Raw genomic sequence first — 25,007 nt, forward strand, 5'->3', positions numbered from 1 at the left:
AAAACTTTTATAATCCTACTTGGCTTTCTTACCTAATGAAGTACTCTATATTCAGATTCATACTCAGACACATAGTAAAAGATGTAATTCCAAAACTGTACCTATGTGCATCACCTAAGTCAGAGTTGTCATTTATTCAAATGTCTGGTGTTCACGTAAGATAATAGTAGGTCTGATTATTAGGAACAAGAACCGCTCTGACTAGTAGCCTAAAAGCAGCATTTTGTAACACTTAGGCAGAAAGTTAGGGAAGAGGAATGGGGAATTAACCACAGTGTTACAGGTTGAACTCCACAGTTAGCTCACAGTACGTTCCTGAAAAAGTCACTACAGTATTAAGCCATTCACTGCACCTTTAAATAGTTTTTTTAATAAAGAAAATTGGATAAAATATTAATTGATACCATTGTTATGTTTTGCTATAAGAACAGAACAAAGAAGTTAGAGTTAAACCTTATTTTGTCAAACACTTAATCCCAGCTGATGAGGCAATAGATGACTGTGATAGGGGAAAGAAATAACAATCAGTTGCCCATCATTAAATGAATGAAAAAATGTAAAGACTTTGATCAATATTCTAATCACTGGGGAAACTTTGACTTTTGAGGAAAAAAACAACATTATGAAGTATGGTGCTTTTATCTTTCATTATATTTTTCAGACAAAGTACAAAGAAGTATACACAAAACATTTACTTACATTATAATATGCTGCATCACAAGCATGATTCAGTAGGGATCCAGCCCCAGTAAACTTCAAATGAATTAATAAATGAATGATTATAGTTTGTACCTAATATACCTAAAAGCAGGAATCTTTGTGTAAAAGAAAAAGATTAAAACAGAATAATGCTATGATCAAAAGCATTTCTATCATACATTTTAGCTCATGATGAACTGATACTTTCTTTAATTTCATTTAAATTGGTGAATTAAGTGGTAACTCACTTATACTGGAAAATGTTAAACTCAAAGTATTTAAATTATATAATTTTTCACTACCTTAAAAACGATTTGTTCATGATGTTCTTTTGCTAAAACTGGTATTAAATATACATTAATTTATACAACACTGTTTCTTATATAATACTGTATATAAACGCCACAAACTAAGTGCGCAAATTCTCAGTCATTTGTAACATAACATTTAGAAAGATGCTAAGTTTGATTTAGGGGTGTGAAAGGGGCTGGAGCCTATTTCAGTCTAGTTTCAAGGCAGGTCAATGCAATTAATAGTCCAGATTTTAATGCAGTTATTCGATAGCTAAAAGATGAATGCTATTTACTCCCATAATTCAACTAAAAAACCGACACAGTAAATATATATGCTTCAGGGGAAGTCTTAAGCAACCTAATGGGGCAATAGTACAATAACAAAAGGATGTCCATCTGACATAAGCTACCACCACCCAACATTAGCTTAACTTGATAAAGTTCCCACAACTTTCACAATATCACATAGGTAATATTTATTGCTTGTTGGGACTGAAGTAAAGCATTGAGGCTCTCAATTCTTTATAGACTAGAACAAATCATCTTTATGTGTAAATGGCGACAAACTTAAAACAGACAATATTTTGTGGTTGGTTTACTGTAATTCCAAGTCCATCAAAAATAGCCCACTGGTTTACAATATAAATTATCCCAGCTGTAATGAATCAAAATGAACACCTGGTGCCCCCAACAGGGGATTACATTATGGAAACAATTTATTTTTGCAAGTACTTTTCTAATATGAGGAATACTGCATTATTTATAAACAAAAAAGTCATCTAACATTAATCAGCAATGATAAGCACATTCCTGGATGCACTAAATACAAAATAAATACAAATTTATTGTTTATTGTACAGTATAAATATGGTTATACATACATTGCACACAATTACTATAGGAATGAGTGAAAAACATACTGTATGTACCGACTATCAACGTTGCACAACTAAACTTTTGCAATTAGTCAGTGTCTTTACTTTTTTGTTGGATGTGCAGTTAGTGGCCGATTGGATATTACAACTAGGGTTGTGTCAGTATCAGGCCTTTCAACACACCACATTGTCATATACAGCAGTTTATAAATAAAACACGTTTTCCTTAAGTAATGACTTTATTGATATCAGTATTAGTTTGAGCAAACATTACCAACTAGTAAGAAACCACTACTTATTAAATTGCTTCTATTTAAATCTTTAAGCCTGCTTCTGTGCCAGTAAATATGTACCAGTAATAACTTAATAAAAATATCTATGTATTGTGCAATTAAAACCATTTTCACTTTTACCAGAGTAATAATAGAACCTGAAAACATTCTAATTAGTTATTTATGGCAACTTCATAAGGTTCAGTTTTATTCTTTTTATTCTTATGTTGAACAAACTGGTTCTGAAAGCTTTGGGCACTCTTTACTTAATAATCAAATTCTAAATAGAAATTGTGTTCCAAAAACTAACTGTATGTCAAGATAGAAATAAAAAAAATGCATTTAATTTTAAGTCCACTATGATTCCATCTACACAGCCAGCCATTTTTAAACCTGCTTTGACCAAGCTCAAGCCTTTAGTAATATGTTTGTTGAATTATTTTTAGTATTTATATTAAAAAACTATGGAAATAAAACCACTTCAAATTCAAAGGCGGCGTTTAGAGGAGAGGGTGTACTGTGCTCTACACCAGCAAATCAAAACAACAATTGATAGTTAAATGAAGCTCAACTGAAAACTCATTCCTACTACAAGTTTTCAAGAGCCATCCACATCTCATATTTTACAAGCATGAGAAATGCTATGCATGGAGTGCTGAAGCTCATCCTAGCGGAGTTCAGTTGAGGTTCACAGTAAGATTTTTCTAGTATGAAAAAATGCCCTTTTTGCAATGTAGTTTGACTTTACCAGCAAATGTTTGAAAGAGAACTAGCCAGCCTCACTGTGCTCCTCTTTCTAGCACCAGCACCATAGTACACCTCCTACCATGGCTATGAAAGTAGCAGCTGGTTTGAGGAATAGCAATGTCACCGCTTGTAAGACTAATTGAATTAAGTTTTCAAAATGACACATAAAAAGGTCTGTAACAATCATTCCACAAAAGAATTCTCACAGTGGAGACACAGTTACATACTGTAGTATGCCTGGAAAGGGCTGGGCAGTCTTTAGCCATAGAGCCTTTTGAGGCTGATTTTCCCCAGTACTAGCCAGCTACAACTTTTCTTCCTTTCGTGTCTTAACTGGCCATCTGACCATAGCATTTGTTTAACGTGGATGTTTTGTTTCTCATTTGTACCATCTTAGCCTCTCTGGCATTATATTTATCCTGGAAAAACGATATGTTAAACAGAAGCATGTAAATATCAAAACTTCAACATAAATACAGAGGAAAGGCATGTCTAGTGTCCACTTCTGTACTAAAGCAGATTTAATATATGTCCAACATGTAATACGTTTTGAAAAAGTCACCAATGCACAGCTCAAGGTTGCAATTGGGAAAGCAGAAGTGTGTTTCTTTGCACTTATAACACTTTTTCTGTTCTTGTGCATGAGATTGTAGATTTTTGTGCCTGATCCGCATGATCGATGGACCCACTGTGTTATTGTAAACTACTACATTGATATTTGTGACTTCCACATTTCCCTTTATATGAACATTGCCAGTTGCTGCATTGTGAAAAGTACTTGGGGGTGACGAGTGCTAACGTCTTGCTTGTCCTTACATTTGATCACAATTCATTTTGATTTTCCTACTCAGCAACTGTCACAACACAGTGAATCTTCACAACCAAAGTCACCAGGCATATCATAGCCAGTTCGGTTGTACAGTGCCACATGCAAGAGTTTCTTTCGCTTTCTCTGTCAATGTCTGATGACCAATTTACATTTCATCACTAGCTCTTGATGCAAGGAATGGTTCAGTTTCAGTCTGATCTAAAACTGTCTTTATGGCTTTTCATTTGCTATTGTAATTTTGGTTGAAGGCTCAGCCGCACTCACAAATATTTATAATTTAAAATAGAGTTAACATAAAGTGGCAGAACATATAGAAATATTTGATTTTATGCAGCATGATATTTCATTCACTAGATGGCAGCAGAATATTGTCCAGAACATTATTCAGGCTTAACACTAAAGTGAATCATTACACTCACCCCGAGTCTTACTGGGACTTAACTGTACACAGAATTCTGAGCCATAGCCATGCTTGGGGTTATTACCAAGAAGGTTAAACAACCTTTTAGAATTTTTTTTTTTTTTTTTTTTTTTTAAACTTTTTCACCTTTTTCATAACTCTTTTAGCTATTACTTGCTGTCCCCCACAGCTCCGCCTGCATAGTAGTGAAACAGGACAAACTTTAAAAATCAATAAAAAAAATTAAAAAATTAATCTATATTGAGAAGAATTTATACCGATGGCTTTCGTATCTGTGATCTCTTTGCCAAAAATGTAAAAAGTTGGCAAGGCATCTCTGGCCAAGCATAAGGTAGATATGCTCCAACGTCAAACTTGGCTACTGTATCTGATCATCATGCTCAACTCTGATGGGAGAGCATCCCCTGCGTGATATCTCTGACAATGAGCAAGTACCCTCTAAAACACACATAGCTGTGATCTCTCTCAAAAACGTCAAACGTTACTCTTTAACAATCTTTTGTTGACAATGTCTGCTGAACAAACAGGTATTGCTAGCTAAGCAGAGGCAATGTATGCTCCAACACATGGTGTGAGGTAGAGCGACTCTAATGGAGGGAGGTTGGCACATGAGTGAGGAGGGCCCCGCCCAGCTCCCTACTCCCGAGGTCCTGCCGCCTCCTCCTCCCCTAGCCCGCAGTCTGTCTCTTGGATTCACGCAAACAAATCAGGGTTGCAACCAAACAATAATAGTTAGCATGATGAGTTGCAAAATCAATCAAATAATAGAAAAAAACTTGATCTAAATCTGTTAAGTAGCTCTCTCATGAAAAGCGGACAGACAGACTTTGAATTACATTACACATAATTATATATATATATATATATATATATATATATATAGAGAGAGAGAGAGAGATTATATTAAAGCACTATCATAAAAGAAAATGTATAAAATGTCGAAAAATCATGCTTAAGCTATTGCCTGGTTTGTGAACAGGTATAAACATTAAAACTATGAGTAACTTAAACAGTAATTATTTCTGCATTTAAGTTGTGCACAGCAGATGTATCCTTGTTTTTCTGTTTTTTGGATGCCATTATATTTTAATATTGTCAGTCCTGGTATAATTTTGGGAAGCTAGCACTTCTTTAGTATGGTATGGTGTACTTGCTTTATCATGGCATGTTACATTATTACCTGTGATTATTCTGTTTTGAAGATCATGCAAAGCCATTAAACTCCTCCAATAATACAAACTAATTAGCAAAATTATTAAATAGTAGTGCACAGACATTATCCATTTATAAATGAATATAACGTCACAAAGAATGTTCTTCCTAAAACACCTTACTAAACCTATGATCTTTTTCCCATCCCAAGTACTGTAAGTAAATGGAAGTTATTTTCATTAACATATATGGAAAAGCAAGTAAAGCACATGCAGAATTACATGTGGTGGAGCACGCTTTAATTAACTGTTCCCATTCAGGAGGACAGAAAAAACACTGAGAAAAAAAGGCATCTATTTCCAACAGTGCTCCACTGTTTTGGAAGGTGCAATCTACTCCTTCCCAAAAGCAGAAGACAGAACTCTCACTTGCCTTTTTTAATCATAAAAAATCTGCAAGCATAAGCACATCATCCATAGACATTTCTTCCATCTGCCCAAATCTCCAATATTTTTAAATGAGTATTATATTAAAAATATTTGTAAAATTTCTAAATAACCAATTCTTTATCCATGTGCTCATACAATTGATATTCTGAAATACTCTGCCTAATCACTATTTCACCATTTTTCCTCTAAAAAAAAAAAAAAAAAAAAGGAACTACTTCATGTCTAGTGCAATTGTCTATATCTTGTTATTAATTAAAGAAACAGCACAACCAAATGTCAAACTCAGTCAGCCCCTAGTATGTACAGTGAGCATATATATATTATATATATATATATATATATATATACATACACAGGTACATGGTTGTCCAGTGTTTACCACATTGGTATCTTGGCACAGTATAGAACCAAGATTGTTAGTTTGTTGTTGCCTACAAACTTCAAACTGATATTGCTCTACCAATAAAAAAATCTTCCTCCTCATAATGAGACAGACACTGCACAGTGCCTATATGACTGTGTTAAAGTTACTACCTTAAAATAACTCCTATTATGGAGTGAAATTCTATAGAAAGTGATGAGACTTGTGGAGCAATTACAATAAACATCAGCATGTTCCCAGATTCCAAACGGCTTCAACTAGAAAATTTTGTAGTTTATGCAACTACTTCAAAAACAATGTACGAAGATTTCTCCACTCAGTTAACAACATGCTAAAAAGGAACTTTTTCTCATTCTAAAAGTAGCAAAAGCAATCTGGTCTGCAAAACCTTAACACAAAAATATAAAAACAACAATAGTAAAGAAAACAGTGGTTTTCTTTTACATTTTTCAAGTAAAAAAACAATTCTGAAATTTTGAAATTTGGGTAAGCTATGGTAAATAGTATACTGATGTTGTACTGCATGTATCAAGGAAAAATCTGTAATGTTCTCTTGTATACCTGTAATACCTACAACTGCCTCTTACCCCAAAGCACTGGGTACACATAAGCCACAGCAGAAATAATCTCGATTAGGAGTTCAGCTTTCTTTGCTAGACTACACACTGAACTTATTTTTCAGCCAGTGATAAATTTCTACTCTATTCACTGCTCAATGTCCTTGGATCAAAACTAGATACACACTTTAAACTAGCAGAAACAGAGGTTCAGCAGATACAGTCAAAGCATCATCAGTCATGTGGTAGACAGCGGTTAAAGAAGCCTAAGTAATTAGAAGCCTAATAAGATCACATACAGAGTTTTAAAAAAACATGCTGTAAATTTTTCTGGGCAGTATTTTAAATGGTGACACATGCTCTTCCTATTCCATTCCTTTCTTTGATGAATCAACATAGCTAATAGTTCATGAAGCAGACACTTCATTTTATTGCTTTGAATAAGCCAATGTCACAACTTAATGGCTTTACTAAAAACAGCTCTGAGATACTGAAAAGTAAGTAACCTACACAAGGAAAGTATCAAATTTGTGTCTCAAATGTTCTTTGGATTTACACAGCTATTATGTTGCTATTCTTTGCGTTTAGAAACATTAGTATTCATATGTGGTTTGCATAATTATTTTTAACTGAAGGTTATTCACTCAAGTTACAAATTACCATTGTTGATTTGTACTTTCATGGGGGGTTATGCTGTCAAAATTACAATAAATCTGCAAAACTCAATATATTTATCTAAAATCATACCTGGTTCTACTATTGTTATCAAAAAAAAATGATAAACAATATTAATTTAGCATGCACATGGACTGGTATATTGAAAATGCACAAGTTTAATTAATGTAGTTGTTGTGCATTATTCTATTATTTTTAAGAACCGTCTTTTGTAATAGTAAATTAAATCTACCAATACAAGGTCATTTTATACAGTTACAAATTTAATTAAGGGAAAAAAGAAACTAATTGGTAACATTTTTAAAAAAATACTGCAAGATAAGAATAATATATGCTCAAAATGGATATAAAAAAGGAAAGAAAATAAATCAAATTCTGCGGTGTGCTTTTATACTAAAATATAGGGATAAGGAATGTAACACAAACACACATCTTTATTTAATGACTCTTCCAATTAAGACTATGGAGTGATTTCCTCACTGTAATGCCTTTTAAAATTTCCCTTAATTGAAAATGCGGCATTTAAGCTTTCCAGCTACTTCACGAAGGAATGCAAAGTAAAAACCCGTGACTTCACAGACACATTGTGTTGTTAACAGCATCGTTTGCTCGATGTTGGTGGTGGCCGTGTCAGTTTAAAGGCGTCAGTCTTCTCATACTCTTGAGGATCCAGTGGGGGAATCTGACGGCCTGAAACAAATGTTATGAATAAAGATTAAAGATTTCAAGTTACTCAAGTTAAACTGCAAGATATATTCAAATACTGGAATAATCATTCAACTTTACATATGTGCTATGATGTTCTGAGTTTTATCTGCAAATTTCAAGCAAATAAATAATAAAATACAACAACTAGATATGGGGCTGAGATCCATACAGTGTAATAAAAGAAGGATGAATAAAAGGAATACCCACTTCAAAGTGCTTGAATTTTTTTTCTAGTTCAAGATGTTTTTAATACCAAGTACATAAATGAATAAAAAGTGAAAGTTAATAATTTCTTGCAGTAATTTTTCTTTATCATATAATAAAGAGGTCTGCCTAATAAATTCATTCATTTTCTGACTACATTTAATTCCATACAGTGTTACACAAGTCAGTATCATCCCTGGAAGTAAGTGTGGGTCCTTTGCTAGGTACATTGCCTCTCTCTCTCTCTCTCTCTCTCACTCACTCACTCTCCACATTCATCTTAGGTAAATTTAGACACTGTTCAAAACCTCAAAAGACACTGGAAGAACATGCACACTCGACAGTGATAATGTACAGGAGTGGGACAGGAACTTGGATTACAGGTGGTATAAAGCAGTAGGGCTAACCTTACCATCCCTTTTTAAATTGGCTGCTTATAATTTTTAACTACCACCATCACAATCAAAAAAAGCCAATTGTGATTAAAAATTATAATCTTGATAAAGTGCTTAAATTCATCTAGGACAGGATTTAATGCTCACACCTTTAACATAGTATGTATTCCCTAAAGCTTATACTGAATTAGATATGATAATGTGAATTATTTTTAATGTTCAAGTGTCTTTACTCATGTTAAATTAATGTGCTTTAGAAACTCACTATCATAGGCAGTGGTGTTTTTGTATTATGGGCGAGTGGTGCAAAGTAAGCAATTAACTTTCATCAGGATTTAACTTATTAAAATGTTAAAAACAATCCTCACCTCTGTCTTCTTAAGCATTTTTTTTTCAATCTTAAAAAAATATTGATGTAATAATAAAGTATGTGAAATTGTTTTCATGCTAACTGCACCAAGCCAGTGTCTAGCTCTATTTGCCCTACAGCACTCTAGGTTGAGGCTTTACGGTGATGGCCTCTTATTCTTGACATTAAAATGAGGTCCACTTTTTTTGAAAAATGCAGGATAATTAACTCTTAATGTTAGGTACAACAATTTGAAACAATAACAGAAAGCAGATCACTACGGGGCTGAGCGCTGTCTTGATCTTTACCCACCACCGAGAAGGACTGCCTAATAGACCTAAATCTGAAAAAAAAACAAAAAACACCAAGTAAGCCATGCATGTCCCCCCTCCACTTTGTGGGAAAGAACCCAGCAGTATGATACCCCTATTTTAAAGAAGTACAGAGTCCTGGTTTAGAAAAAATGGTAATGTAGATATCCATTTTCAAATTTTTTCACCTCTCAAGTAGTCCAGCAAGTACGTAAACAGCATTAAGTACGTAGGCAGCATTAAGAGGAAAAACGCCTCACGTCTGGACAAACTGGTGAGGAAGGCAAGCTCTATTGTTGGCATGGAGCTGGACAGTTTAACATCTGTGGCAGAGCGAAGGGCGCTCAGCAGGCTCCTATCAATTATGGAGAATCCACTGCATCCACTTAATTGTATCATCTCCAGACAGAAGAGCAGCTTCAGCGACAGACTGCTGTCACTGTCCTGCTCCACTGACAGATTGAGGAGATCGTTCCTCCCCCAAACTATGCGACTCTTTAATTCCATCCGGGGGGGTAAACGTTAACATTTAACATTATACATAGTTATTGTCATTCTTTAATTTAATATTATTTATTGTATCAGTATGCTGCTGCTGAAGAATGTGAATTTCCCATTGGGATTAATAAAGTATCTATCTATCTATCTATCTATCTAAACAGTGGTTAATACTTGTACTAGAGAACCTCTTGTGTTTGAGTCATGCAGTGTGTGTGTACCTTTGCATGGTCTTTCTGTGCTATTTAGGCAGTTCCTTTTTCACTTCAAAACCATCTGATGTAAAAAAAAAAATCTCTGCTTTGAATTAACATCAGTTTCTAGTTGAGGCTTAAATGTACAGTGGAGTGGTGGCTCTGAGGCTAAGGATCTTCACTGGTATCTGGAAGGTTGCCGGTTGAAATCCTGTTACTGCCAGAAGGGATCCTACTCCACTGGGTCCTTGAACAAGGCTCTTAACCTGAAAATTGCTTCAGGGGTGCTGTACAATGGCTGACCCAGTGCTCTGACCTCCAAAAGGTCACATAAAAAGGTAATTTCCCCTTGGGGATGAAGTGGGTGAACCTTAGACACTATGGCTTAAGACCCTAGACCATTAAAAAGTTACATCAAAAACTGTTTTATCAACATTCTTTTGTTAATTTTACATGAATGGTTGGTTTTCATACACAATGAATAGTCACATTTACTGATAACACCATATTTTTAAGGCTCAGCTCAAACTATGAGGAGCCTGAGCACATTAAGAAAGTACTGAAACCAATCAAAAGAATCCTTCCACTTTTTATAAGTCAATGGCAAGTTTGTAGAAGCTTTAGAAAATGTCAACCTGGACTCCATTCCCTGTATAAGTGTAACATGTGAGGTCAACATGTTCATCATATTCAAGAAAGCTCACTGAAAGGCTGGTCTTTTTGACTAAACAAGTAAGCCCGCGATTCGCTAGCGAATCGGAAATCCAAGAATGGCAATCAGTTTCTGTTCCGTCCGATATTTGGATGGATGACATATCATGGAGGGTGGGTGCGTCTGGGGAAATGTCATTTAATTAAGTAAGCATATCTGTAATAAAGCGGTTTTGTTTTGTGGAGACGTGATTCTGTCGCCTTTGCTGACACCGACTGCTGGCAGAGTAGAGCACAGCAAGTTTAGTTTACAGGTTGTGGTGTTCGTGTGCCAGCCACTGAGTCGGGGAAGCCGCTGGGTTTGAGTCTGTGACCGTTATGTGATCTACAGTATATTACTGGCACAGTGGATTAGAGCAAGTGTAGTGAACAGGTTGTGTTGTTTGGACGCCACCTACTGACTCTGGGAAGCCGCTGCGTTTGACTCGGGGGCGTGCGCCACTGCGCAATATGCGCCTCAGTGGGAAGCCACTGCGTGATGAAATATCATGGAGGGTATATGCGGTGGTGTGGGCGGTCGCGTCCAGGCGGCTGTACAACCTGGCGTGCACGCTTTACCTCAGGTTTAGTTCACAGGTCGTAGGCATGGTAAAGTTTCCATTTAATTCAATAACCCTATTTGAACTAAAGCGGTTTCTTTGTGTGGGCATCTTCGTTCATTGTTTGTATCCATACGGGCTTGTTTACAGGTCGTAGCCATATGGGCTCGTGTTTGTATCACTAATCATTGAGCTCCCTCCATTTGGATACGTGCCTCCTTTGCCTGTGCTGTGTCAAAAGCGTGTTGTGGGCGCGCTTGTTCATTGTGTTTATTAGAGCAAGTCTAGTTTACAGGTGGTGTTGTTTGGGCGCTTACAGGTTGTGTTGTTTGTGCACCACCTACTGACTCTGGGAATCCGCCGCGTTTTGGGAAGCCGCTGCGTTTGACTGTACAGGTTGTGTTGTTTGGGCGCCACCTACTGACTCTGGGAAGCCGCCACGTTTTGGAAAGCCGCTGCGTTTGACTCTGGACTCTGGGGTGGGCACCAAGGCCGCAGTGCGCATGCTCCTCGGTGCGTCCACCGTGCATAAATTAACTGTGGTTTAGTAATATAGATGATGCCTTTAGTAGTTACCCTTTTGTGTAAAACGGTTACTTTATGTGTTCTGATTTTCTCTATTACTGTGTGGTATTTGCAAGGTTTCTGGCAAGAAAACACTAGAAAGATAATCATATATGGCTTCTAAAATTACTGAAAACCATCTTTCCACTGTGTATTCATTTTTGTTCTTTAAATGTAAAGATTTAAGGATATTATGTGAATATCCGTAACAGTCATAGTAAACTCATTTACTTTTCACTTTCTTTCTGTGTGGTTAACAGCTTAGGTCTTTCAAGATTAGCACTACTTGAACTCTGAACTATGATGCATGTCACAGCATTTGAATGTATTGCTGAAACCATAAACAATGGCTACACAAGTGATGAATATGTCAAAATGTTTTGTTAAGTTGGTTGCTTATGGGCTGTTGGGAAACAGTTATTATTGTTGTGCTTATGTTATATGCTATTACTAATGTTCTTCTTATAAGAGAATTAACAATGCCACATTCCAGGTATGGCAGTAAACTAATCAAAATGTACCAAGAGTGACAGATCAAGAGAAAAAACAAGTTTTCATTATTTCTCCCAAATATACCCAGACAATGCACAAGATTATATCTTATTTTTGATTTTCTATGATGACCTTATTTTAATATTTGTCATGCAAAGTTGTAAACTACTTACATTTTTAATTTCAAAGTCCGCAAAAAAAAAAAAAAAAAAAAAAAAAAGTTAACAGTAAGTGACATATTTTGGTAAAGAAAAAGCTTGCCTTAATTATGGGATGATTATTTCCTACAAGTTGTTTAAAATCACTGTAAATCTCAAAAATCGTAACTCTGTACTTAAGCCAAATGGAATTCTAATGACTTATAAAGATAGACTGTCAGCATCTTTAATACTCCAAAATATCTGTTTATAGAAGAAGAAGTGTATTACTGCATACAAGAAATCCCCTGCTATAGCTGCTAACCTTCCGCATAACAATTCTCGAAAACCACTGATTCCATATTTAATCACAGGGTCCGGCCAGCCTCTCCTTGCTTCATTAGGTACAAAGTATGAATCAACCCTGGATGAAGGCCTATCCGATCACAGGGCACTCTGTCTCACATACCCATTCTTGTTAATAATAAATTAGCTTAGCAAGTACATTTTTGTGATATGGGGGGGGGAACCAAAAAAGTAGGAAAAACACATATGCAAAGGCAGAACATGCAAGTAGGATTTAAAGTCCTGACCGTGGAGCTGTGAACTACAAAACTGAAATTCATATTAAATAATTAACAATGGTAGTTTTGAATGCATTTTAAAACTGAAATACCGCCACAAATGTATCAGTAGTAAAGGCCAGTATTTTGGGAGCTTTTGATGCTACCATGACTAACTCATTCAGGATTGAATTAACTGTGGTCAGGCAAAAAGCATGCAAAATACACAGTGAATTAATGATTGAATTTCATATGAAATTTAAAAAGCCACATTTGATGAAGACACTATACTTGTAAGGTTCATCTCAAACTATATCATCCAAATGGGCTCACCACCAAATTGTCAACAACATTTTCTAAAGATATGTCAGTATTAAGTGCAATTTGTGCAATTGTTTCCATAAGCTTGTAAGTTAAATGCATGCTAAATTGCAATATAAATATATCATACTACTGTTGTGGGCTAGCGCCCTGCCCGGGGTTTGTTTCCTGTCTTGCGCCCTGTGTTGGCTGGTATTGGCTCTAGTAGACCCCCATGACCCTGTAGTTAGGATATAGCGGGTTGGATGATAGATGGATGGATATATCATACTAAAAATATATTTATGATCACATTTATATGTGGAGCTATTTCTCAAAACTTAACAAATGTAATAAGTGCTTTATACGAGTCATATAATAATTACAATAAAATGCAACAATATATTTCTTCAATAAATACTTACTGATTTTTTGGAACAGCTCTTCAATATTAACTGCATTTCTTGCACTTGTTTCTATAAAAATAGCTGAAATTGATTCAGCATATTCTTTTGCTTCTTTTACAGGAACTTCCCTAAACAGAGAAAACAAAACACATAGCCTACAGTAAACAATGGAGCAGCATTTATAAATAATTCTGTTATCACAAAATTGCATTGGTTTCCAAGGCTGAATTAATAGCATTACCATAACATCTGTCAGTTTAAAATTTCTTCAGAGCAAATGTATCCATTACATCAAAAACACTTTCACCACCAATGAGGTGTTCAGAGATTCAGAGATCAAAAAAAACGTCTCAGAGGTCACCAAATTGTGAGCTATTGTTTAAAAGAAGCCATGTCTCAGACTCTGCAGCACTACACAGCAACTCAGTATACAATGTCTTAAGTTTTTTCCAGGCAAATTAATATTCATTTGCGAGTGGGACCTATTCTTTCACAGACCACATTCTTCTGTAGCTTGTAATAAAGAAAAAAAGAATGATTTCCTCTATTTGTGAAACTTTTAAAATACCAAGACTGGCAGAGAAAGCAACATACGTAGCCATATACAGTATTTGCCCTGCCTGTTAAGAAGAAAAAGCATTGAGCCAGTAAAGCAGACCACTTCCACAAGCTCCAAGCCTCAATCTCCATTATATAGCTATTTTTAAAATAAGATCAAAAAGGTGAATGTTGTAAAGATTTAAACATTCAGCACTTAAATAATATTATGAATTTTTACTTTTTAAAATTTTAAAATGTTTAGGAAATCACACATTTAAAAGTTTAATGTTAAATAATGAGGCTCTTTTATCTAACTAAATAATGTCACATATTACACAAAAAAAAAGACTACATTACCTTATGTCACTAAGATCACTTTTGTTTCCAGCAATGGCAACAACAATATCTTCTGGACCATGTTCCTTTAACTCTTTCACCCACTTTTTTAGTGTCTGAAAAGTGTCCTGAAATTAAAATAGTAAGTAACCACAAAATTATCAAATATTCATTATGTACAGTATATCACTTATAAGGCAATCTTGATTGAAGCGAAGCAAAAGAGCTTCTGAAACAACTGGGCATTTACTAATCCGAGCAAAATAAATTATTAGTTTATTAATTTTATAATGATAATATGATACACATTCTGGCGTTTCTACAATGTAAGATCGATTTAAGTCTAGGAATCAGCTTCTTGTTTTTTTTTTGTTTTTTTTTAATATAAGTACACCTTTGGAGTAGCAGAAGTTTTTCACTAGTGTTCTGCAAGCTCCATTCTACCTATTATCCTTTATATAGGTGCACCACTCTCCAGCACACATGTGGCTAAACACTAGCTTAGACAGCACATTAGTGACCCAGTCTATAATAATGAACAGTACTCTCCACTTCAGCATTCTGAAAAAACCTGGGGGTTCACACAAGCTCTGCAAATATACTTCCAAATAAAAGCAATCATAAAAGCAAAGCATTTAATATTGTAATAACTGTTGATTAGTGTCATGCATTATGTAGTTATAATTAAAAACAGATAAATAAACCCTGTTGCACACACACATTCTACCAGGAATTGATATTATCCCAGCTTAAGGGAGTGGAAGACGTGCTGAGTGTTACCTCTATGTGAGTTTTGACTGCAATATAACATTTGCTTCTAAAAACCTGATTTCTGTTGCCACTACATAGTCATGCAGTATTTTTACTTCTTTAATTCCTGCATTTGATGAAAGGTAACTATGCTTTTAGGGGACTTGTGTTCAAATTGTGTGGCACTTGTGTAGCCTGATGTAGTGCAGTGCAGGTGATAGGAGCCAGCAGGACAGGAAGTGAAAAAAACATCATAGAGTGGCTGATAGCAAGAGAAAAATGAAGATGTAAAAAGCAGTATGTAGCAGGACATTTATTTTAAGTACAATATAAGCTGGAGCACTTGGATTGAAAGAAAGGAAGCAAAAATGAGGGTTCAACGTTAGTAGTTTTTATAATGCAATGTTTTTCCTAATCTAAGAAAGCAAGCAGGAGAAAGAAAAATAAAATAAATACAAAGATAACAAAGCAGGCAGGCAAGGAGTGAGGGTATTACAGTTGTTTAAAGGAGCTAAAAGTTGTTAAATAATTACTATAATTCCCTTGAAACAGATATTTGATTTCTTATGTATGGCTCAAATCTTGTGTAGAATACAAGGGCATAGATTTGTAGCTTCTTCTGCAGCAGACAGGACCTTGTCCTGCTGTGACAGTTTACATCTACATGAAGCAGTTAGGCAACAAGATACTAGGGAGGCATACAAGTAAGTTAGTTAAAGACTGTTTAAACTAACGAATATGGGGGGGATAAGGAATTTAGGACAGACCAGATTTAGAACTTCACATAAAGGGACAGACAGTAGTGTAAATATTAATATACAGTTATAAAGCCTAACTAAACAACCAAAACTTTAAAAATATTGCTTGCCTTAATGTTAGAAATATCAGGAATAAAAAAAGTAAGTTGGATATATGGGTAGCTGCTGTCAAATATGACAACTTTAAGATTACTGTACAGGGGAAAAAAAATTAAGGGTGAACCAAGAGGATTGGAAAGTTGCTTACACCTACTATAATAACAGTTTATGTTTCCATTCCCAGGACAGAGGAAGACCCGTTTGAGAATTACTGATGTAAATTTACACAACTCTGCCTTTTTCATTCTAGCGTATGTAACACTTAAAGAAATAGGAAGACGCCATCACTTACACCACAGGAGCCCTGACATATGATGCGTCTTTATCTATTCACAATGCCTTACCCAATGGCAACATTAAAAGGGGTTCTCTATCTTGGGACCCCAACTCGTTGTGTAACTCAAAACTCAATTTTCTTTTTTTTTTTTTAAATAAATTGCACATAATAAAAGCAATTTATAAGAGAAGACCTTTTTGAAGATCAGCTGGGACTGCACCTGGTGACCTTTCTACAGTCATGTCGATGTCACCCGCCTCATACTCCTGGTGCATCATGAGAAGAATGCCACAGCAACAAAAATGTCAGTAAAAATAAACTTTTCAGAGAAATCTCTGATCACAATATAAGTAACACCTCTGAATTCTGTGTGTCAGAAAGCCTACAGTAAGAAATAAAACTGAATTTTATACCTGATGGGAGACGCAAAAAAAAAAAGAGAAAAATGTGCCATCATAACAAAGCATTATGTGGAAGATGTATTTGCAGTCACCATGAATTCAGACAAGGAAGATAGTGTTTCAGCATTATACTGGGATCTTATGAGAAACCAACAAATATATCAGACCAAAAGAGTGGTATTTGATATTACAGTAATCCCTTGCTATATCGCGCTTCGCCTTTGGCGGCTTCACTCCATCGCGGATTTTATATGTAAGCATATTTAAATATATATCGCGGATTTTTTGCTGGTTTGCGGATTTCTGCGGACAATGGGTCTTTTAATTTCTGGTACATGCTTCATCAGTTGGTTTGCCCAGTTGATTTCATACAAGGGACGCTATTGGCAGATGGCTGAGAAGCTACCCAGCTTACTTTTCTCTCTCTCTTGCGCTGACTTTCTCTGATCCTGACGTAGGGGGATTGAGCAGGGGGGCTGTTCGCACACCTAGACGATACGGACGCTCGTCTAAAAATGTTGAAAGATTATCTTCACGTTGCTATCTTTTGTGCAGCTGCTTCCTGAAACGACATGCTGCACGGTGCTTCGCATACTTAAAAGCTCGAAGGGCACGTATTGATTTTTGATTGAAAAACAAACTCTGACTCTCTCTATCTCTCTCTCTCTCTCTTTCTCTGCTCCTGACGGAGGGGGTGTGAGCTGCCGCCTTCAACAGCTTTGTGCCGCGGTGCTTCACATACTTAAAAGCCAAACAGCCCTATTGATTTGTTTGCTTTTCTCTATCTCAGTGACATGATCTGCTCCTGACGCGCACTCCTTTGAAGAGGAAGATATGTTTGCATTCTTTTAATTGTGAGATGGAACTGTGATTTCTGTCTTGTCATGGAGCACAGTTTAAACTTTTGAAAAAGAGACAAATGTTTGTTTGCAGTGTTTGAATAACGTTCCTGTCTCTCTACAACCTCCTGTGTTTCTGCGCAAATCTGTGACCCAAGCATGACAATATAAAAATAACCATATAAACATATGGTTTCTACTTCGCGGATTTTCTTATTTCGCGGGTGGGTCTGGAACGCAACCCCCGTGATGGAGGAGGGATTACTGTATTCATTTGGATTTTCAGACAGCACTTGATAAGGTACCACATTAGAGGTTAATCATTGAAATACAAGTTGAAATTCAATGCAATGTATGCAGTAGACGGGTGCAAAAGTAGTGTACACACCAACAACAAAAGAACCTTTTTTGAAATGGCTGTGGCAACTCAGTAAACAGGAGAATCTTCCTCCAACAGGATTAGAATACATTAATGGTGTAGCATAAATACTTCTGTGAGTCTTAATTTACTCATTTCAATTGCCTGTTATTCTGCAGGTAATACACATATGTAAAATTCAATTTAATTCCACCTTTTGCAATGGAGTATTTTCAGAAACAGCAAACAAATTGGGAGTCCCCCATCCAAAATAATCAATTTCAGAAACTCAAGTACTTCTAATAAAATGTTCATTTGGTAGTTTCTTGAGTGAAATGGATTGTGCAGATGTATAAAATTAGTCTACTATAGGCGATAATAACATCCACCATTATTTCATCTTCTAGAGGCCTGTTTTAGAGCCAACAAGTCTCTCTTAACAATATCATAATTCTGCTCTTGTGATGAGTTTTTTTAGAAAGGAAAAAAAAAAAAAACCATTTCAGAGTTTTCCAGTATCAAGAAAACTGACATAGTAGACCCACTGCAAGACTGGACACATCTGTTCTCATTTTAAAGGGCAGACAAACATCACAGTGAGTATTAAAAAATGTCTTTCATCTTACCATTTTTGTAATGTCATATACTATGACAGCTGCTGCTGACCCTCGGTAGTACATAGGTGCTAATGAATGAAACTGCAAAAGTAAGAAAGAAACATTAGGCAAAATAAAAAAATAACTTCTATTTTGCACTTTTGATTTTTTAAAATACTTATAAAAATGTGGCTCTCACAGCATTAAATCCATCCATTATCCAACCCGCTGAATCCGAACACAGGGGTCTGCTGGAGCCAATCCCAGCCAACACAGGGCACAAGGCAGGAACCAATCCCGGGCAGGGTGCCAACCCACCGCAGGCACAGCATTAAATCGTTGTCTCAAAACCCGCAGCACTCTGATTCCTCCATCGTTTAATTATTAAGCTTACTTTTCAGTTATTACTTTGACAACTTCCCTTTTATGGGTAAAGTTTTTTTTTTAGTATATATTAAACAGACTGGTTGAAATAAAACTGCTTGTATTGATGTGGTGTTCAAATATTGACAATAAATGTTAACTATAAAACTTTTTTTTTCCCCTGGACATGTTATTGACCATGCTCAATAATTATACCAATCATTTATTTAATTTATTCTACATTCTTGCTGAATGTAAATGCTGCAGATTTTGACAATATGTATAAGGAAATTCAAGTGAGATGCTATTAGCAAGGCTTCATAAAGCAAAATACATACATTTTGTGACACCCACATTTATTGTATTAATTTAAGCATATACTGTATTTAATTTTTTAAAATAGTACAACAAAAAGATATAAACTCTTTGCAAGGAATACTTCAAAATATACTGCTCAAAAAATTGAGGGAACACTTAAATCAAACATTGGATCCCCATGAACAAAATATTCAAGTGGAAAATCTTCACTAGGTAATGCTGTGCAATTTGTTGAGAACAAAATGATGTAGCAATTATCAATGGAAATCAAAATACCCAACCCATTGAGGGCTGAATTCAATATCACACCGAAAATCAAAGTTAAAAATTAAAATCACAGGCTGATCCAACTTGGGTGAATTTCATCATGGCAACTTAGAATTTGACTCAGTAGTGTGTGCGGTCCACAAACATGCCTGTATTCACTCCAGACAATGTCTGGGCATGCTAGTGATGAGACGGCTGATGGTCCCGAGGTTCTCCTATCAGACTTGGATCAGGGCATCTGCGCGCTCCTAGACAGTCTGTGGCACTACTTGATGGCGTTGGATGTACAGACAGATAAATGTTCCAGAGGTTCACAATTGGATTCAGGTCTCGAGGACATGTGAGCTAGTCAATGGCATCAATGCCTTCATCATCCAGGAACTGCCTGTACACTATGGCCACATGAGGCTGGGCAATGTCCTGCACCAGGAAGAAACCAGGGCCCATTGTACTAGCCTAAGTTCCAACAATGGCTCAGAGGCTTTCATCCCAGTACCTAACTGCAGTCAGGATACCATCATTGACTCACCGCCAAACCAGTCATGCTGGATGATGTTGCAGGCTGCACAACGTTCACAACAGCATCTCCAGACTCTTTCGCGTCTGTCACATGTGCTCAGTGTGAACCTGCTCTCATCTGTAAAGAGAACGGAGTACCAATGGCAGAGTTGCCAATTGTGTATTCTCTGGCAAAAGACAATCGAGCTGCATGGTGATGGGCTGTAAGCACAGGTCCTTTAGAGGACATCGGGTCCTCATGCTACACTAATGGAGTCTGTTCCTAAAAGTTTGGTCAGAAACATGCACACCAGTAGCCAGCTGGAGCTCATTCTGTAGGGCTCTGGCAGTGCTCTGGCAGCAGATACTGGTTCTGCTGCTGGGTTAATGCCTTTCTATGGCCCTGTCCAATCCTCCTTGTGCAATGGTCCATTTCCTGGTATCTCCTCCAACCTCTCAAGGCTGTGCTGAGAGACACAGTAAACCTTCTTGCAACGCCTCGCATGATGTGTCATCTTGAAGGAGCTGGACCACCTATGGAACCTGAATCAGCTACAGGTAAAGTCTCATACTAGAAGTAGTGCCAAGGACACTAGCAAGACAAAACTTGAGAAGAATCAGTCAGGAAGGATAAGTAGAGAGCATCTTTAATTAAATCTTTAATTTCCATAATTTTTATTTATTTTCAACCTCCTCAATGGATTCTGCACATTAGAGCACCTAAAGAAAGAATAGTTGTGAGATTCAGCATCTGAACATAGAAGTATGCACTTTAAAGAAAACATTCCACTGATCCCTATACACCAGTGGCAACTGATGGAACAGAAGGCACTTCAAAGGCCAATTTGTGTATCATGTAAAAGCAAATTTTGGAATCTCTCAGTACACCGGCTGATGTGATAAAAAAAAACAAAAAGTAGAAACCTGTACTTTCTGGTATGCATCTCATGGTGCCTTCCACACACAGTGATACTGCAAACACTTTTCAAAGAGAAAAAAAAAACAAAAAAGCTGAAATCGCATTCCTGAGTAAAATGTGTTTTACACAGCTGCTTCTCTGGGGTCTGCCAGAGATGAGAATATGTAATGTCACTACTAGTCAACATTTTAAAACTGGTGCAACTGTATAAAATTACAAATTCATTTAGTCACCAAGCAGCTCATCATCATTATTAATTTAGCATACACTATTATTCAAGGAGATTTTAATGATTAGCTGGGTATTTTGGCTTGCCTCACTCACTTTTTGGTCAGAAAAACAGGCATCTTTGCCCACTGTCAGGACACCTGTTCACTTGCATCCTGATTTGTGGTGGTGTCCCTGATCTGGCAGCCTTTTTTTTGCTAGTCAGGTACTCTTTCACAAGAGCTGGTTTTGAAAAATGGTTCTAAAATATCTGTAGTATGAATCACCTACAGTTGTGTTACCTTTGTCTTTCATTCCACTCAAACAATACAACTAACAGAGTTTAACTTGATTATAATATGAAATAATAGCTACTTTGTAATTTTTTTTACATTTTGATATTGAATATTTTTTGCAATGCTGTCTTCTCAAACATTTTTGTAAAGCCTGATAATTTATGTAATCAGCTAAAATATAATATGATTTTCAATAATTATTCAGTTTCCATTATAAACTGACCAGTGAACAAGCTTGCTGATGAAAGTCTTAATTGGTCCAGCATAATGATTAAGTGCATCATAGCTTTAGTATGAAATAGCCCAGGCAATACAAATTCTGGCTTTTATTTTGAAGAGTACATAATTAACATTTACCAGCAACAAAACTACTACATGTATACACAGGCTTAATGTACAGATTGTGGTATGCAATTATAATCCGAACCATGTTTCAACTGCTTGCCACATGAGAATAGTCTTGATGATACCACAAATGAAGTGATTCAATCTAATGCATTTTAATAGTTTAAAAGTGAATCATTGTTTGCATAAACATCAAAACAGACTGGTAGTGAATAAAGAAATCACATTAAACTCCCAAGATCTAATCAACAAATGCAAGTCTCACAAGTCTACACATATAAAAACATGAAGGGAACATTTCCTTGAATTCATTGTTTGCTTTTTATAATATTCGACCATAGAATTTTTTTCAGTAATCTTATATTATAAATGTTATCCTTTATTTTTACTCATGTTCATGGGCTGTCCTGGCTAGGATGGAATATGAAATAATTTCAATTACTACCTCCTGAGAAAGACCAATATATTCAAAAGTAACTTAATGTGACCTGGGAATTTACATGCAGACCATATTTTATAAAACACAGGAAGTAGCAAGTAAGAAAACAGGCCAGGCCATCCTTTGTGAAACTACAATATGTACACCCTACTCACCGTTATATCATATAAGGTACTATTATGGTTCCCTAGGTTGTTATCTGTAAATGACATTTATGTATGCATTGACAGATAAATCAGAATAATAAGATATATACCTTGGTTTAATAGCACATAAAGCAATGTCAACCATAACATTTTTATTTCTTGTGTCTTCAGTTGAATTTCAATTACCAACCAATTTCAATCACGGATTGTAAAATTCTTATAAAATTATTACAAAACTATATCTCTTTGACACCTCAAAATACACATTTGAAACAACACAATTTCATTATTATATTTTTTATAGAAACAATATATTCTTTATATTTTAAAACTAAAAAATGTTCTATGAACAGATGATCTATGTTTTAATTTCTTATTATTTGAAAACCAAATTTTTTTTAATGAAAATGTTTGAAAACTACCTAAAAATAACTTGGTAGAAATTCTGAACTGACAAGAGAAATAGCCTCTTATATTTCCAATTACAAAAATTAGTTTTATTTAAAACAATCATGTGATCACTGTCATTTATAAACTCTTATAAATCTACACAATTAAACTAAAGGTTTGGACAAAATACAAATTAGCTTAAAATTGCTTGTGTCTAAGATGTAAAGTGGAAGCTTAGAATCCATATTACTAACTGAGAATGGTAAACCGGAAGGCACGGACCCAGGTACACGGCGATGGACGCAGGAGACATAGTGCGCAGGCGCCGACAGCGTGCGTCTCAAACCGCCAGTGAAGTGTGATCCACCGCGCACGAAGGAGTCACCACTCAAAAACGAAAGAGCTCTTGACATGAATGAGAAATGAAGCAACAACGCACCCATAGCTAACGACTACCGACACAGCCACACAAAAAAGAGGATTCTGCGCTGCAGCCCAGATTCAAACGGAAGAGGCTACGGAGGCCCCACAGGTCCACAAAGATAGTACGCACCGCCATATTGTGAGTGGCACTACTGCAGGGTGAAGGCGCAGGCGTCACCACCATATTGTGAGTGGCACTACTGCGGAGTGAAGTTAGGAATAATGTGCTGCTTGGGATTGTACAAACCACAGGGTTCTTACACCTTTTCCAACTTCAAATTCTAGCACTTTTCAAGCACTTTCAAGGTGCATTTTTATGCTTTTCCAGCACCTAACAACCACGGTAGTTTACGTTTATATATGCTGTATGTACTTTTTCACATTTAAATCCATTGTGATATTAAAAAAAAAAAAAACACAATATGACATTTAAACTTAAATTGTTGAATACTTTGGAGCACAGACTTATTGGGATAGTTCACCCAAAAATGGTAAAAAAAAAAAAAAAAACAGTTATTGGATGAAGTATCTTTTTAGGTTTGGTCTCTTTCTACCTAAAGTTGATATCTCAAAAAATGAGCTTACAGTCAGATTTTGTTTGGGTGTAGTACCAAACTTTCATGACCAGTCATTCATGATACTTCATGTGCATTACTATTCAAAATTCATGTAATAAATTAAATCCTTATGAGTCCGAGAATATTCTTGCTGCAAATTAATGAACAACTGTTTCTATGTCAACTGTTTTGAAAATCAGTCACCAAATATGGAAACCATAGTTTGTGAGCTTTCATCAATATTACTTTTTATTATTGTCAATATTACCTTAGGTTGGGACTAAGGTACTGTTGTAACTGTATGGCAAATGTCCCACCCGTCAAATGGTGACAGTTAAGAGGTTAAAGGAAAACATGTTTAATGGTTCAAAATGTATCACCTCTCTGTAAGTAGTCTTGGCATTCTATATAACCTATATATAAATGACAAATAATCACCAGACAAATAAATACAATTTCAATAAAAACTTTAATTGTGTAAAATAGGAACATTCTTTTCTGCCTTCTTGAGCAGCCCTCACATGGCATGGCGTGAATTACACGATCAATAACAAATTGGCAAGGAAGTGCCCTTTAGACTGTTGAGTTTAGGAAAAAATTAACACCACAAGTGCAAAAAACTGCAATGAAAATAGTGCAAAAATGAAACTGCACTGAACAAAATATAGTGCAAAAATAATAACTAGCTTATCCAGGAGTAGGCCAAACAGGGTAGGGCCTGTTAAGGAGTGTCCTTCAGTTCCTTTAGTTTTTCAGCTAGCTTTTTCTCCAAAGTCTCCAGACTTCTTTTCTTTTCCTTTGCTGCTCTTCGAAGGCCATTGGACTTTGAGATGAAGCTCAGTTTTCCTTGTGATTCAGCTTTTTCTGCATTGTCATCAGCGGACTTCAGGAGGACCCTCATATCCTCTTCTAGTCTCTTCTTTTTGGATTTTATTTCTGTTATCTCTTCCATTAGTCCTTTCCTCTTCTGTGCCTTCTGTTCATCTTGCTTTAGACGTCTTTGGTCATCAAGATACATGTGGTATTTCTGTCTGGCAGCAGCGGCAGAGAGGAATAGCTCCTTTGTGTAGGCTATGTTAAGAAGCCCTCCAACACTCCGCACATGGTCATGAATAACCCGCTGGGAGATTAATGAATGCTCCTTGAGGTTCTCCACCATTAC

General features: G+C 36.0%; 1 protein-coding gene across 1 annotated transcript in view; it reads right to left on the bottom strand.

Moving 5' to 3' along the window:
* Positions 1-7,657: 7,657 nt before the first annotated feature.
* Positions 7,658-25,007, bottom strand: part of rab31 (RAB31, member RAS oncogene family) — a 48,144-nt gene continuing 30,794 nt past the window's right edge. Inside the window, exons 4-7 of the mRNA XM_028803695.2 lie at positions 18,708-18,779; positions 14,621-14,727; positions 13,742-13,851; positions 7,658-8,041 (exon numbers count right to left, since the gene is read on the bottom strand). Of these exons, the coding sequence (XP_028659528.1) occupies positions 7,944-8,041; positions 13,742-13,851; positions 14,621-14,727; positions 18,708-18,779 (387 nt within the window). The 3' untranslated portion in view covers positions 7,658-7,943. The remainder of the gene's footprint in view (positions 8,042-13,741; positions 13,852-14,620; positions 14,728-18,707; positions 18,780-25,007) is intronic.

Source organism: Erpetoichthys calabaricus, chromosome 6 (assembly GCF_900747795.2).
Source record: "Erpetoichthys calabaricus chromosome 6, fErpCal1.3, whole genome shotgun sequence".
Lineage (NCBI taxonomy): Eukaryota > Metazoa > Chordata > Cladistia > Polypteriformes > Polypteridae > Erpetoichthys > Erpetoichthys calabaricus.